The sequence below is a fragment of the Ptychodera flava genome (assembly GCF_041260155.1).
Source record: "Ptychodera flava strain L36383 chromosome 23 unlocalized genomic scaffold, AS_Pfla_20210202 Scaffold_23__1_contigs__length_28996876_pilon, whole genome shotgun sequence".
Taxonomy (NCBI): Eukaryota; Metazoa; Hemichordata; class Enteropneusta; family Ptychoderidae; genus Ptychodera; species Ptychodera flava.
In genome coordinates this window covers 6,190,214-6,208,476 of record NW_027248277.1, presented here as the reverse complement: position 1 = coordinate 6,208,476, position 18,263 = coordinate 6,190,214, and the positions used below count along the sequence as shown (strand labels likewise).

General features: G+C 35.0%; 1 protein-coding gene across 1 annotated transcript in view; it reads right to left on the bottom strand.

The window, feature by feature from the left end:
* Positions 1 to 13,689: 13,689 nt before the first annotated feature.
* Positions 13,690 to 18,263, bottom strand: part of LOC139124355 (uncharacterized) — a 61,105-nt gene continuing 56,531 nt past the window's right edge. Inside the window, exon 7 of the mRNA XM_070690496.1 lies at positions 13,690 to 14,444. Within this exon, the coding sequence (XP_070546597.1) occupies positions 13,690 to 14,444 (755 nt within the window). The remainder of the gene's footprint in view (positions 14,445 to 18,263) is intronic.

Sequence of the window (18,263 nt, the reverse complement as noted above, 5' to 3'; positions counted from 1 at the left end):
ATCATTACACCATTTTATCATTTTTATGTAAATTTCCACATTTTCATCATCAATTTTTATGTATATTATGATATTATCCTATATCAGCAACATTTGCAATAATTTTGCTGTGAGAAAATAATGAGTGTAGAAATGAGGAAGTCTTAATCCTTTCACAACCATGGTTTCGGCCAAAACTTATTGTATTCAATAGTGATCTATTTACAGGACATTTGGGTGAACAGGTCAACCTCTAAACCGCCATGCCCAAATACATTCATCACATATACAGCACTACATTCACTTGAATACATTCACACAAAAGAGGTTTAGTACAGACTTTGCCCCTTTGTTGATGGAGTGTGGTTCAGAACTTTCTTTCTCGCCTTTACCATCACTTTACAAATGAAAATTACTCTTTCGGAACTTAATTGTACTCCAATATCATAAAGAACTAAAATAATGATATCATGTATAGCATACCTATAGAAACTACTATTAGTTTTTAGAGTGAAACTAATCATCAACAACAGGTCACGTCAACAACTCAACTAGCCATTGAATAGCCGAAGTCTACTGGGCTTGCTGTAAAACTGAAAGGTGTTTTGAAAGCTATTGTATGGCACACTATACACACAGCAGATTATTATTTTTCGCTGAGTTGTTTCCAATTAAGTGATATCTAAGAAATTTTGAGAACGTTTAAAGGAATGCTAAGACATTTGTTGATCAGTTCATTGAGGTAGTAAATAGAGAATAAAACACGAATTCGAAGTTGGATGATGGGTTCGATGCACATACTACAACAGTTTATAGATAGTCATAGGAATTTGACAATTACTGATAAAATTCAGGGTTCTACATAACCTTTGCACACTAGCCCGGGTCTAGTAAATTACCGGGACTAATAAAATTGGTAGATGGTAGTCAGACAAAACAGTGTCTTTTGATAGGTACTTATAGATAGAATAAAAAATAAATGCAAGTTTACAGTAATATTTTTCAGAAGCATAACTTTGAAGCATGTGACTAATGTATCAAACTTCTTTAATATCACATCAATAGAGGTCAAATACTTATTTTGTTAAAATAAATCAAAATAATTGCAGGTTGAACAACAATTTATTCAAATGACATTACTCATCCTTGCTCTGATCGCAATCTCCTCAGAAGGAAAGTAGTTTGGATTGTTGCTATTGTTACTAGAATTATATTGTCAAGATGCCAAAGTGACATATTTTTCAAAGTACTATATTCGTAATCGATTTTAAAAATGATACCATTCATCAAATATAATATGATGTTGAAGATAAGATGGCTTTGATAATCGCTGTTTTATGTACGGTATATTTTATCGGCATGTACATGTAGTTACAAAAAATTCAAAGTAATCTGCATCTGTCTTAAAACTGTTTTTTTTTTTACTCAGATTTCAGTTTACACATAAACATTTTATATTTGTCTGTCATTAACATATTATTTGAAAGAAATCAAACTGACATTTATTTTTTATTGAAAAAAAACAAGAAATAAACAGTAAAAACTGACGTTACAAAAACGTTTGTCGAATACTTCAGGGGCATTATGGCATTGTGCAACTTCTACTTCTTTCAACATCAAGCAAATATCAGGATAGAGACAATAAATTGCTGTACTTCTAGTGAATCCCACTTAGAGTTATTGTGAAATTCAAATTATAGTATTATAATGTTGATAAGGTTGTGCATCTTAATGCTAAGAAATGATACAGCCTACAGGGACTATAGTTTGACAGATAATCTAGGGGTGATAACATGTCCATAATTCTGTCAGATATACAAGTCATTAACTGTATTTATTTGCTAAATGTCTTCATGACCCTGTGAGGGGTGAAAAATCATGCACTTTTTACTGTATTGAATGCCGGGATCACTTGAAATTTATCAAAATTTGTAGGGCAGATCAGTTTTCAGAATTACAAAGGACAGTATTAATTATTAGCTGTCTCTCATGAAATATTTTTGTACAATATGTCCACTTCCTTGTAATCACAGTAATTTTTATCGGACATATATCACACTATGCAGAATACAGAAACACATGATTCAGAGAGAATTTCAAATGTGTGTATAAATGATGATTTGTTCAAAAGGGAAGTGGTGAAAATCCGATATATGAAAATAAAATGACATTCTTTTTTTATGAAATTCAACAAGGAAGCCTCATAAAAAATTTGATACACATAGTAAACATATGACACTGGATAGAGAAACCATAGCGTACCTTAGTTATTATGGCTTATAAGTTTCCACTAACACAAATAGGCATCTAGATCTGCTGGATATCCAATGCAGATTGGTCCAGTGAAGCTCTGAGTAAAAGAATCGAAAAGTTTACAGGTATTCGTGGCTGTGGTATAATTTGACTCAAAAGGTGTCTGGAATGTTGCTGCGCTTGCGCAGAACAAGTAGGTGTGCAACACTAAAGTCACATAATTTACAACACACTTATTGTGCTACGCTGTGGAAACAGTAAAGAAATGGGTCAAGAGTTCATTCTGTGCTGACCTTTGCCTAGTCATACGATTCTTGTGTACTCAAATGACCCTTGGTAAATCATTGCTACTAGAAGGAGCCCTAAAGGAATCAGTTCAACAGTAGACATTACGTTTATCTTCAGTGAAGTAGATGAGATATTATAAGGAAATTGCAAAGCAGCCAAGGTATGCAAAAAACACTCCTGGCCCTTTTTCAACACAAAGTAACTTTGCACATGCAGAGCCACTGTTCAAATTCCTACTCTCTGGTGAAAATGACAGTCATCATTGGTGAAATCTATTTACAGCTGATCCATTTTAGACACCACTTTACCTGCATGCAAGGTTTCCAAAGGGTTTCTTCCACAGTTTAGCCACAAGTATAGCATTCATGTCATTGACAACTTGGCATTCAATATTAAGAAATTTATTGGAAACACATTCAGAATAAACTTTAGAATTCTGTATACTGACAAATGTAGTATTCCTGTATGGGTAGGTTGAATATCATTAATGCATTAATACCACCATTTTAAGTTTTTGTTTTAAATTTTAATGTAGTTTGCTGAGTATATACTGATATTTTTATTGTATGGGTCACCGTCCTATAATAAAGGATAATAATAATACTCACAGGTTTACAAATCTGCCATTAGATTCGAAATTGTAAGCTTCTAGACTGCGCAGCACCTTTCAGATTACGAGTGATCCATGTAAAATTTAGTTGAACGTTCGAGGATCACACAAATCTGTGACAAATTATGGCTGATTTTTTAGAGATCAGAACAAAAACTGAAAGTGCAGTTGAAAATTCTTTTAGAACATCAGGTTACTTTTTGGGAGATCAATTTATCCCATATTACCCGAGTTTTCAGTGTGTGTGTGTGTGTGTGTGTGTGTGTGTATATATATATATATATATATATATATATATATATATATATTATATATATATACAACTGATTTCTAAGGACTACTTACAATTCTCTTCAGATTCTTTTTTAAATCGTGTTTATAATGGTTTTACATAATTTTCATGTGAAAGTTGTCTTTGCAGCCATATGTGCTCTTCAGTGTTTATGTACATTGTGATAATATCATGTGCTCTGAAAACTAAGCACCACATGCAATAATTTTATTGTGAGAACTAAAGTGTGCAAATGAGGAAGTCTTAATCCTTTGAAATTCACAACCATGTTTTTGACCAAAACCAACTGTGTTTATTAGTGATCTGTTTACATGCAATTGTGTTGAACAGGTCAACCTGTAAACTGCCATGCCCAAAATACATTCATCACCTATATACAGCACTACATTCACTTGAATTCATTCACACACAACAGGTTAAGTATGGTCTCTGAAAACTCAACACCCATTGTGAGAAGAAAAACTGTAAAATAAGGAAGTCGTAATCTGTTACAGGACACTGGGGTGAACAGGTCAACCAGTAAACCGCCATTCCCAAATACATTTATCACACGTACAGCACTACATTCACTTGAATACATTTACAAACAACAGGTTAAATATAGACTATATCCCCTCATTGTGGTTCAGAACTTTCCTTCTCGCCTTTAACATCACTTGACAATTGAAAATTCTCATTTCCCTTTGCAGTTACTTCAATATCATATAGGACTAAAATAATGATTAAGCAATAACCCACGCCGCAGGAGGGTATACACGAGATTTGGTGCAATGCGCGACATATAGCACGAGCCGATAGGCGAGTGCTATATGGAGCGTATTGTACCAAAATCGAGTGTATACCCGACTGCGAAGGGGGTTATTGCTATTATATTATATCAACTTGTGTGTCTTTGTTGTCTTGTTTGACTATTTTCGTCACATTAAGCCCCAAATACAGAAAATGGACGTGTGAGAGATCGATCATCGGAAATTCTGCGCCCGAGACCGAGCATTTTTATGTTGGGATTACGTACACGCACACTGTATCGTACGATAAATACTATACGCATACGATCATCAACATTGCATTTTATTCGCATGCAACGCGAAGACTATCAATCATTAAAATACCTGCTGCAGACACAGAAAACAGGTCAAGAGTTCAAATCAAAAGAAAAAGTAACAATTTTTTCGTAAATTTACATATGAACAATAGTCCTGGGGGTTTTTGGCATACTAAAAATAGATTTGTCTCATTCTGTACCGCTTACGCGTATACGGTATACGTCGACCGTCGCGACATTCAGAGGTGGTACAGTGAAGTTACAGGATGTATATTTTTGATGGATAATTCGGACGTACCAGAAAACATGCAGTTTTGAAATAATCCAGATGTACGATGACTGCAATTGTGATGAACAGTTGAACAGTGTGTGTTGCCCGATGCAGCAAGAGCTGGACGCTGATATCGTAGCATGTGATGTCAAATTTTGTTGCAGTTGCCAGGAGTCGTCCCATTGTTATTTTGAACTTCTTGGTCTACATCGTTAGGACACCCTGGTCTGTTGCAGCCCAAACTTTGGTAAAGAATATCTGACATACCGTTACTGTGAGGAAGTGTCAATTTATCAGTGTGTGAACGAATACTAGCTTCATTTTAAAGAGCGGTAGGATATATCACGTCTCGATTCCCGCAATATCAAGAAAAGTGCACGGTGCGCTGTCGCCTCAATGCAATAATTCGTCTACATCACACTCAAGTGTGCTGGTTCAGAGATGTATTTTATCATTGATCCCAACTTATTTTCACCAAGAGGTGAGTTACAGACCCACACTTTATCTGTGTATCAAAATTCTGTATTCTTTCTTTGAAACAAAGCGGACTGTTTCGGTTTTTCGCGAGGGTCTATGGTTTAGATGGGTACGTTCAAATGCAGCGAGTGGGAAATTTTCGAAAATTCTGGTTTAGGGGCCCGTTTTACCACTGCTATCAGTGCTAAAACAGTATTTTAGCATCGGTGGAATGAGCTCTCGTCCAATCAGAATGGCGCATGGTAGCATGATATAATATAATATCATTTATAGCCTAGCCATGGCAGGTATCATTAATGTTTACTGCAAAACTTGGTTAATTATTTTCATAATCTACATTTAGTCAGTTAAGGTAGAACGCACCTCAGGGACAGACATTCGGACTCTCAAACTTTTACAATTCTCTTCTGATATACCACATGTGGGGGTTCATTTTAAAGCTCTTGGTGAAAGAAAACTTTTTGACGGCTTAGTTTTGCGAAATTCACAAATTTTTATTTTTCTTCATAGAGTTAACACAGGGATGGTTGCCATTTTGAATTTCTAATATCGGTAAATCTTGGGTAATTTGTTTCTCTAGTACCAAAATTTGCATGGTGACCCCCTATTTTTATTCTTGATTTTGAAAGAGAATGATCGAAAGATTCCTTGAGGAAAGTTAGAGCAACAGTTTAAGTCTTTCACTTTCGAGGTGCATACTACGTTAAGTCACTGACTCAGCTGGCTGAATACCTCAAGTATCCATGGCATGCTGCCGAAATGAAAGGAAGGCATTTTGAAAATATGTGTACGGTAGCTATACAGAAGATAATTATTTTTGCTGAGTGATATTTTAGTATATGTTGAGAATGTTTCAGGGAATGTGAAGACATTTGTTGATCAGTCCATGGAGGCAAAAAACAGACGATTTAACATGATTCTAAAGCGTTGATGGTAGACTTAGATCAATACACATACTGCAACAGTTTATGGACGAGTCACAGGCCGTGCGCTAGTTCCTTCTGTCGTGTGGTAGGGCCGCGCGGCCCTTCACAGTCAACACGACAGACGAAACTGGTGCTCGGCCATCGTCCGCCAGCACGGCTCGTTGCAGTCGTTGGCCAGACAGGAGTCTTCCACTAACTATGGAAAGCATCCGGCTGCCCGAACAGCAGGCCTTGGCAAGCGAAGATGGTGCTCGGCACGAGGGCTACAATAATTGCAGCGAGGTTTAAAACCGTGCGTTATTCGTCCTTATTATAGTTGCAAGCGAACCTTTATTACAAAGCTTTTGTTGTAAAGTATAAATACAATGTCTTTAATTTCAATTAAACGTCGGAACAGAAACGGTCGCGGTGTACAGTTTGTATGTATGTTCATCAAATAAACTTTCCTTTTATAAACAAAAATCTAAAAACAACTTTCAGAATTATATGCGGACACTGCAATATTTTGACTAATATCACATTTGATCTTGTGTGTAAACGAACCGTCACAGCAAAGACACATACAAATGTTTAGTCGAGTCGTGCCGCACACGAGAGAAATTCGCTGAGCAAAATTTCGTTCGAGGCTGTTTACGCAGCATCGTTCACGTTTGCTCTGACATTCATTCATAAATCACATCAACTTGATACTTTGATACACTGTAAAATAATCGCAATCATACCAATCCATAATCCAATAACACTAGGTCAAAATTTGTAAGACAATAGTTGTAAACATAGACACAAAACAGCACAGAACAGACAGTAAATAGACGGTACAAACAAAGTCAAATTCATGAAAGAAAGATATATGGACCTCTGGCCAAAAGACCAAGAAGTGATGTCAGGTGTTTCGAAAATAGTAAGCGCATCCTGCCCCACATGTGGCACCCGCCATATATCAATCTGTAAGTCAGATAGGTAGTGGTCACTAACTAAGGCCCAATGTCACCGATGCCATCAGTGATCATTTGTCGAAGAGAGATATTGTATTTATCTACCAGCTTGCGATACCTGCCAAAAAAGCGTTTGAATGTAGAGACAAGTCTTGCTCTGGTGTAACCTTGATTTAACAGTTTGAAAGAGAGATGGCCATGTCTCTCTACAAAATCACCATATGAACTGCATGCTCTTGCATATCGTATAAGCTGGGAAATGTATACCCATAAGCAGGTGAGAGTGGAATATTACTGATGAGGTGTGGAAAATTAATTGTACTAAAGTTGAAATCATCTCTCTTGTCATATAGCCTAGTAGAAAGGTGACCATTGGAGTCAAATTCAAGTAAATGTCCAGATATGAAGCAGAAGAGGCCGTTTCTGTAGTTTCTTTAATCTCCAATTCTGGAGGATAAATCATAGCGAGATATTTACTGAATTCAGAGTTATTCAATGAAATAACATCGTCTATGTATCTAAATGTTAGGTTGAAAGTACGAGCTACAGAGACTTTTTCTGCTTGATAAGGTTCTGGATAAATTCTGCCTCGTATGAGAACAGAAATAAGTCGGCAAGTAAGGGAGCACAGTTAGTGCCCATGGGAATTCCTATACACTGTTGGAAAATGTGTCCTCCAAATTCAACAAATATGTTGTCAATGAGGAAATCAAGCATACTGATAATGTCTTTCTCGGTATAAAACACTTTAGCATTAGTTGTATTTTTAACAAAATATGTAGAATTATACCCTAATACCACATATTTGTAACGGCGTGAACCGTTTTTGTAGAAAAATGCTTGGTTGATGATGTTTTTCAAGCGTTCTTTCAATTTATCATGTGGTATTGTGGTATACAATGTGGAAAAATCGAAAGTTTTAATAGATGTTATTTTTGAAACAGATCTTGATTTCAAATTTTCCAAGAGTTCCTTCGAATTTTTTAATATCCACATTCATAAGTCATTTCATAAGTCATAGCTACCAATCAGAGAATTGGAGTCAGTCACGTGGACTTGTAAATTTGTATACATTGTAACTTTACATCTGTCAATCATGGTTTCAATCAGAATGTCTAGACGCTCGATAAACTTCACTCCATATAGCTCTGCATGGCAGGGCTGTGTGTTACCGGCGTTATACGGCCTCTCACCACATGTGGTGGGAGGCCGTATAACGCCGGTAACACACAGCCCTGCCATGCAGAGCTAAGCTACAATCCATACAACGGTGAGTACCAATACACACAGTGTTACAGTACTCTAGAGCTGACTGGCGTGTCGGTATCTCAGTATCAAAATAAAATCTAACAACACAAATCTGAATTCTGATCCAACATTTTAAAATTGTAACCATATACAGACCTGCTTCTACTCTCCGTCATGTAACATACATGCGCCAGTGGCCACTGTAATCTCATTATAAACACGTCTACGACACTGATGATGTCACTGATTTAACTTCAAAAAATAAACTACTTGTAGAGTATTCAGTGCCGCCTAATCCCTGACTATCAACTATTCGTCTTCGCAGTGTCTTACTAACTTGACATCATTGCTTCTGCAAAACTATGGCGGCAGATTTCCAGTGTACGCAGTGTTTGGAAAACACGTTTATACCTGATATGACCCCAATTAAAACACTGATCTCATCAAAATCACAAGGAACAATCATGGCGAGTAAAGGAATATTTTGGCCATTTTTTCGGAACAAAAAGGAACAGATAAATTAAACATCGCCGATAATAAAACATTAACGATTAAAACTATTTAACTTTTATTTCAGATCGTTTAAAATTGACATTTGTACATAGACGTATATAAAAATTAAAATCTGAACATACTCAAAATAAACCACAGTTTGTTTACATCCATTATTTTGTAAGATTATTAACGACTTCCCATCAGACAAAAATATCGCCACTGCTACACTGTGGTACTAGTTCATTTTATTCAAACTACACGCAAAATCTATAAAATACATTCACTCTCTTCTAGGATTCAAAATACATTTAAAATTGTACTGGCAGACAGTGTCAAATTAATCTACCGAACAGTCAGTCTATGCAACAAATTTTGAAACAACATTTCTTTATTGTTAATACCTTACTTTCCATCAGTAAACAGCACAACAATGCATTGAAAATAAATCTCATATGTTTTTGTAAACTACCAAATGTCTGAAAAATCTGAAGAAATATAAATGATATAAATATCAGTGTACAATGTCATCATATCAAAATCACGAGGTGACGCTCACCTATTCCTGTACACGTAGGTAAAAGTTGGATTGAAATCTAAAACAAAGATTTGTTCTATGAACGTCACGAGAAATAAACGACAATGCCATAAAATGGCGATCTACGCTGGTGTCACATTTCATGTTTGTTTACATCATAGTTCATACACACGTCTACGTCTGTGATGTAAGCGTCCTTAGTTACTGGTCTAAATTTTGATACAATGTTTCATACAGCATCAACCACTAAAGGACCACCGATAATTCTCACTGTAAGATGTGTCTAGAGTCACTATTTACAACAAAAGTAGGAAAACAGGACACTGATACAGAACGAAAGCATTGTGAATATTTCAAAACTACCCTTGAAAAGTTTGTACAATAGTACAACGAAGTAATGCCCAGAGTTGACCCCACTCGCGCGCCCCTCTCAACAAAGTGAGATCGACCTGGATACAACGCCCTCTACGTGCATTCCTGAACTTAGAATGGCGGTAATCGCTAAGGTTGAAGTCGTTGTTTATAAACCATAAATCGGAGTAATCTTCCTCCATCGGATGGAAATATCGACAGATTTCAACAAAATTAACATCATCAGATATGCAGGTATTTTATCTCATCTTATTTTGCACACACAATTGATATTCCGCCCGATATTTATGGCGATGTGATGGAAGGTGTATCTGTACTATTACCTGTAGACAACCCATGGTCAAAACTGATCAAATTTTCAATAAAAATTTCACAAAATTTGTAAGATTCTTTCATCGGCATACAAAGGAAGTGAGCGACTGCATCTCTAAGATTGTCCGATCCAAAATTTCAAGTTGAAAATGAAAAATAACGCCAATATTTAAATATCAACAAACATTTTTGACCAATGTTGTCATTGGGGTATGCCGTGTACAACGGCAGTCAAATACCTCCATGACAAAATTGGTCAAAATTGTTGATGATAAATCCACAAAACATCTCCGTTTTGGATTTCTAACATCCCTGAGATGAATCGACTGACAAAAATCACAATATTTGTCAACAACCATATTTCTAAATTTGTAAAAATAACCTTGCAATCAACTTGTTGCCATGACATCCTTGTCAACAATGCAGTCAAGTCAATGCAATGCGTTCAAACTTCAACGCTCACAAAATTATTCCTTTCAAAAAATTCCTCCAAATTCTGACATTTTGATGTCATGTAGACATACACTTCATGTTGGTGTATTTTATCTACTTGGAAAATACTTTGATTTGGTCACTGCATCTCTCTACAACACCAATTTTAGCACCCATGACTGCAATGTACCAGGGGCTAATCACATTATAGGGAGTTCAGTGAAAATTTGAATCCATTAATTACCAGTTTATGATCCCATAATCTTGCTAAGCAAGGTGAATGAAGCAAAACAAAAACAAAATTTGAAAATCCGTCAAGTAGTTTTTGAGTTACAGTAGTCGCAAGGTCTGAAATAACCAACATTTCCGGAAAAAAGGACGATAAAATTGTGCTAATAACACAAAAGTGACTTTTTAGGTGTCAAAATTACCCCTCAAACCAAAATAACTAGGTATAAAATATTAACAAACTCATAAACTACTTACTTATAAGTAAATTAGAAGATTTCAGCCAAAAATGAAGCTTTTTTGCATGTGAAATAGATAGAGAAAGTTGGAAAATATTTTCTATGACTTAGATTTTTTCGGCGCGGCACCACTGAATTTTTGAATTTTTTCCATATTTGGAGGACTGTAATTTGAAAAGTATGCAATGTAGCTTGGTAAAACTTGGTCATTTTTCTTTGCTTTATACGTTAAATCAAAAGTGATGACTAGTTAATGAAATGAGTGTCTACTTTTTTTTACAGAAGCACTTAAAATACAGAAAATGTCAATTTTGTCAAATTCACGACAAGTGAAGAAAATTTGAATTTTGGCAATATTCAGAGAACCATAATTCAAAAATTATTCATAGCATCTTGGCGAAATTTGGTGTTTTTATTGTATTTTTTATGTTTAAACAGTAGCAATAGTTAAATTCTTATTTTTTTTTTCATATTTTTATTAGAGAGCACAAAAATCCAGAAAAATGTCAATTTTTCACAATTCAGCTCATGGGGTGAATTTTGACTACATTCCGGAAGCCATAGTTCAAAAACTATACTTAGGATCTTGGAGAAATTTGTTTTTTTAATTGTATTTTTTATTTTATGTTTAAACAACAGAAATAGTTAGATACTGCTTTTTCATTCATATTTATATTATAGGGCATAAAAATCAGAAAAAAGTCAATTTTTCACAATTTAGGCTCGTGGTGGGTTGAATTTCGGCTACATTCAGATCACTGTCATACATAAAGTTAAAATGGTATCCTTTGAATATTTGGCACTAAACCCCTACATTTACATGTATGTATATCTCTAACAGACAAGTCATTTACTCTAATTAATTAATGATGTGTTCCTGTTGTGAAATTGCTCAGAATAAATATTTTATTGACCATACCGTACCGTAGCTGCATGCATATGCAAGTGTGCATGTATGCCCGTGGTACTCGCTTTTGCATGTCAAAGGCTCAAGCATGTTCAGGTTTTGCTAGTATTCCAGTTTTGTCACTGAAAAATGTGTAGGCTTCATGAGTAAAATTATCTTTTTAAAGGCACAGATGAAGGTACATTGTATACAATTTTAGCAAGGACAAGACCTAAGCTGATCACTTATTAATGGCAGCAATGAAGATAAAATTTTGTGATCACTAAGTAATGGTAAATTCCTACAATCAACACTAGTACTGTATTTTAACTACAAAGTAGTGATAACTACACAATAATCATGACAATGAAAACTCCTACAATATCTTACCTGAAACTATAGTCAAGCTGCAAGTACAGGGGTTTTTGTATGGTTCAACATAAATTGCAACCTAACCATAGCTTTTCATTTTTTTTGAGTCATTAGAGTCAAAAGTACTGTTCAGGGAATGCTGTATACAAGTTTTCTACATCAGCAATGTTTGCTACTGACAAAGCACGCAGTAGAGAATCCCTTGGAGCCACATGGATTTGTTTTAAAATAAACTTCAAGTCAACAATTGCCACATCATCTTTGTTTGGCCATTTAAATAAATTTACAGCAGCACTACTTCTTGACAGAAACTTGACTCTGACACATGAAGCAGGAATACTCATAATTTCACAAATCTCTCTCATTACTTCACAGATCTCCTTCTGTTCTCGATTTTCATTTTCAAGTTCATTTATTTTCTCTTTCACCTGTTGCACTCTAGTATCATTCTCCTTCATTTCCATGACCTTTCTTTTCCAGAAGCTTTTATTTTTTTGGAGGTTTATTTTTTCTTTCAATATATGTTCTAATGTCTTGTTCAGTTCATACGTTTTCTTTTTTAATTCACTTATCCCTTCATTTTTCTCTTCCACTTGTCTATTCAGCTCTGATATTTTGTCATCTCGTCTCAGTCTTTTATTAAAGTTTCTCGGTGTTAAGATGCATGCTTTTCTTTCAACATTGTAATATTACTGATCTTCTGTCTATACTTTATGTTTAAAGTATCGATTTCTTTAGCTTTCTCTTCTGCAGCTAATTTATCCTTTGACATTTCACTCGCCGATGTCATTTTTTGAAATTCAATTCGGAAGACCCGATTTTTTCAATACTAAAGCGAACGATCGCCAGGACATCAACGCACACTGACTGAACTAATTCACCAGTCGCCATGTTCGACCCACCTCTCGAGTGATACCGTGCACTCGGCCGATGTCATTTTTTGAAATTCAATTCGGAAGGGTAGCTCGTCAACTAAAATGAACAGGAATCGACTCAAATGATAATTAAAATGCTAATTTTTTCAAAATTGTTCGTTTAAAAAAAGTACATACCGGCTATGAATCTGAAATCGATCGGCAAAAACTTTGACCTCAATTCACCCATAGCTATAGCTGCCTCATCTATATGAAAGAGGTATCATCTTACAGCTTATCTTATTGGCTATCATCTAAGCATGGTTTAAAAGCTCTTAACGGATTGGCTACCCCTTCGCTTTTCCATTTTATATCAGGCACCCGCAACCAGACGGTGCCATGCTATACAATCGTAGAGCGCTGTAAGCCATTGGGCGATTTTTCCACGGGAGTGAGACTTCAAAACTGCACGTACGCCCTATTTTCAGCGCGAAATCAGTGTAAATTTGCTTTCTTCAAATAATTATCGTAAATTGAAGGCACAATAATAACCAGAGTTGCTTAAAAACGACTTTGAAAATTGACATCTTTTAACAGTGTGCTTAAATTCGTACGGCCGCCATATTGGTTTCTGAACTCCCTACACATTACCTATCAACAGATAACAGATCCACTTTCCATCACATCGATATTTTAGGATTCTAGCAAAGTCGTAGTCACAAACATAAACATTATCATCTTCATCCACAGCAATGTATCCCAGCATGCCCCCTGGTAGCTGACTTTGTCCGAATTGATGTAAAAAATTCAGGTCGCTGTCAAAACACTTGATGCATCGATTGCCACTGTCATAAACCATGATGACATTGTTGCTGTTTACAACCACAGACACCGGCCACTTGAATTGTCCTTGGCCACTAATTTGACCATTGACATCTGCTAGATGTTCTCCACCTTGAGTGTACTTGACCAGTCTATCATCTCTGTCCTCAGGTCTAAAGATGTCCAAAGAGGTCAAACTCAAAGTGACCAAAACAAAGTCATCCATCAGAGCTATGTCCCAGACTACTTTGATGTTTTCAGGTAAAGTAATTATTTTGATAATTTTACCATTTTCATCACAAACAACACTTTGTTTATTTTCATCATCAAGTATGAAATAGTGGTTTAAACGTGAGATGGCTACACTCAGTGGCCGGAATGGCTTTGCAAACTGACCATCAAAACTTCCTATGACTTTGTCACAGGTATAATCTTTGTTCAATATCTGTACAATATTGTTACCACGGTCACACACCACAAGTTTATCACGGTGGAAGGCTAAACCTCTTGGACTCTTGAACTTTTGTCCTTGGTCTTGATGTTGACCATTAACCAATGTCACTGACCAGTTACCTGAAAGGTCAAAGGTCAAATCTGTGAAAATTATTGAATGCACTGTTGCACAGCTTACTTTTTGTTCTGCTGTAAAAAGAAACACTTAAATTCACATAATTTTTTCACTGCAACAGAATTTTTTAAACTCACATAAATTCTTTGAAGTAAAATGTTATTTTTTGAAAACTTCTCCCTCAATTATTGGTCATTTTGCGAATTTACCATGGCAACATTTTCAACAGAAATAGGCAAAATCAGTATTTTTGTCATACATTTTTATTTATTATACTAAGGGCAACATCAAAAGTTCAATATAATAAATCTAACTTAATTGCTTAAGTTTGGCCTCAGACCCCCCCACCCCCCCTTCTAACTTAACTGACCTAAAATTGAAAAACATTGCGGACTCATACCCTGTACTAATTCTTTCAAACGACGTACCAATGTACCATTGAATTAAATAAAAATTAAAACTATTATAAAGTAACAAAAATACAGGTGACTGGATCGGTTTTAGCGTACAAAAATCAGCCTTGAAATCGTAAAATTTGCCACAAAGACGTTAAATCGTTTTTGACTGCACAGAAATTAATTTGGCCAAAAACCCCCCACCCCCAAACTTAAGCAATTAAGTTTTTTTTCAAACATCGATCTTTTGACGTCGCCCTAAATTTCCCATTCTTCCAATTTCGCACATTTATTTTAAAGATGTTGTTATAATGTACCAAAATACGAAGTCCTTCACTTATTACTAGTAACCATGGCAACATGTTTTTGAGACAATTGCTCAAAATATTAATTTTCCTGTAACTTTTGTATTTTATGTAGTAGGTCCAAAATTTTTTTTGCAAAAGATCACAGATTGTCATAAGCTTGTTTAATTTGTATTAATGCATTAGTATTGTCATGCATAACAAGTAACCATGGCAACATACATGTTCAAAATGTGCTTTTCTTCATATTCTGTTTTGCTGATGAAGTAAAATGAAAATTCTTTCGCAAAAGTTGTAAGACTGAAAAAAGCTTGCTCAGTGGTGCAGTACATTGATACATATAACAACAGATTTTTTTTCATTTGCTCAAAATTACTATTTCCTAATAGCTAATGTTTGTAGTTGAAATTGAAAATCTCTAGTAAATATTGACATACTGTAGTTCACTTTTGTCATAATTTTTTAATTTCTTACATTGAATTTCAAAATTTTACAATATAGCACATTTGTTAATCTTTAAGATGTATTTATTATTTTTTTGTACCAAATTTGAATTCATATACTTATTACTGTAACCATGGCAACGTTTTCTTGATAACTATGCCCACAATATTTATTTTTCTGTAACCTTTGTATTTCATGCAGTAGATCCAAATTGTTTTTGCAAAATTTCACAGTTGGACATTAGGTTGTTTGTTATGCATTAATGCATTAGTACAGTCATGCATAACAAGTAACCATGGCAACATAAATGGTCAAAATGTGCTTTTCTTCATAACCCTCTTATGCTGTTGAATTAAAATGAAAAAAATCTTTTGTAAAAGTTGTAAGTAAGCTTGCTCATGGTGTAGGAATATATTACTACACTAGAGTATTATTAGTTACCATGGCAACAGATTTTATTCCATTTGCTGAAAATTATCATTGCCGTATAATGTGTTTTTTCAGTTGAAATAGAAATTCTCTTGGAAATATTCACTGACACATAATGTAAACTTTGTCAATGATATGCCAATGAATTGAAACACTCATACAATGTTTGGCTGGTATTCATGGCAATATTCTTTAATTATTGCTCAAAAATTTTTATTTTGTCAACAAATTTTGAATTTGTGAACATTTTTAACGAAAATTCTGTAGTGTTCTGCATTTTTGTGAGTGTAAATATAGGACTGAACTAAACTTTATGTTTGTGTACCAATACATTAATACACTTGTGTGCTACTGGTAACCATAGCAACAGTTTTATTCTATTTGTTTAAAATTTCATCATGACACTTTCTCATTAAAAGTAAAATGAAATTCTCAAGTATGAATAGTTCTTAAACTGTTGTCAAATTCCAAATGATAACTTAATGAATTGATAGAGTCTTGGAATGTCTGTTTTCCATGGCAACAGTTTCATAATTGTAACTCAAAAATTCTTATTACATTTTCATAACTTTTGGTGCTCCACCAGATGTTTGTGAGTTGAAGTCATTTTTTAATTTTCTAGTCATTTTGACCAGAACTGAACATGAATATAGTTTTACTGGTAGACAGTAGTAATGTTATCAAAGTTCCTAGATCATTTTCATATTCCTATAACTTTAGTAAAAACACACACAAATATTGCATTGCATTCCATAATGTGATTTTCTTCCATTTAGTCATACAGATTTCAAATTGTCTGAGATATCTGCAGTCTGGCATAGCATCACAATTATAGAGATCATTTAAATAATATGTGAAGACAGGCTCTTGGTAAGTAACTGTTCTTCCGAAAATCAATCAGTGATTTTGCAATATTTGACCTTCACACCATTTTATACCTATGTCCACATTTCTCCATTCCGGTGACATTTATTGTAAAATATCAGCCATCATATTATATGATAAACATCTAGTTTCTGTTACCCAAACTGCACTTTTGGCTCTCATACGGCCACCCCCCAGTCTTAGGAAATCCCATTCAAAAATTACTGAGCAAGATGGTGCATTACAGTCAAGAGCAATGCATCCTGGGAAGAACTGATCCATGATGTAATTATTATGTTTTTTAGACAAAGTCATGTAAAATAAGCTTAAGCATGTTCAAGGTTATGCTAAAGTGGCTTTTGAGTCCAGCCTTTGTAATTAAGTGTGAACTATGAATTTTATATCCGTTGTATTCTACTTGTCTATAAACTGATCCAAGACATACATGACATGGTTCATGCTCATACAAAAAAAGGGACTTCAAAAGCTACTTCTACGTAACCTTGAAGTTTTATTTTTTCTGTGATTTTCAAAACGTGATAATTACAACATAGATCAGTGTTCCCAGGATGCATGGCTCCAGTCTGTATTACACCATCTTGCTCAGAAATTTTTGAATGGGATTTCCCCGAACTGTATTGGGACAGCCAGATGAGAGCCGAGAAGTACACTCTGACCCCCTATGTAACCTAGACTAGATAAATGTCGAGATAACAACAACAAATGTTTTCAACTTTTATGTGTTCCTGAGCTACATTTGCAAAAACAAAATGGCTGCCATTCTCTGCCTGCATCTATAATCTGCACTGTGTAAAGACAGTAGTAACCCTTGAATGTTCTCAATGTCAGTTTAGTGTAGATTAATGTCATATGCAAAGATTAAGCTCACGCATTCCTAGCTTTGGCAGTTTAGATTCCTAAATTTTAACATGTTGTTTTCTTTTATTCTACCAGCAATAACTGAATAAAATGGTGAAAGTTTACAAGATGTCGAAGAGTGATCACTGCAGTGTGTGCAATGAGGTCAAAGTTCAGAGGTGAGAGTTTGACAAACACTCTCCTAGTTCAGTCAATTGTCCTTAGGTAGTGGTGTTTGTATCCAACACGGTTCAATGTGAACCATGAGGGGCAGTGATTGAGTGTTCATATGCTTCAACACAAGGTGTATGGCACAGTAAATTGTAGCAGCTTGTGTTTTGAAGTGTAACAGAACACATGATACAAATATGACAATTCCCTCAGATTCAACTCTTGACCTATCTCTGTTAAATCCACAGACCCTCATCATTGATTTTTTTTTTAATCATGGTGATAACTGCTCCAGAATTCAAGCATTCCTATTGTAACCTTAAAATCGCTGTGAAGTCACGTAACAGTAACTCTTGTA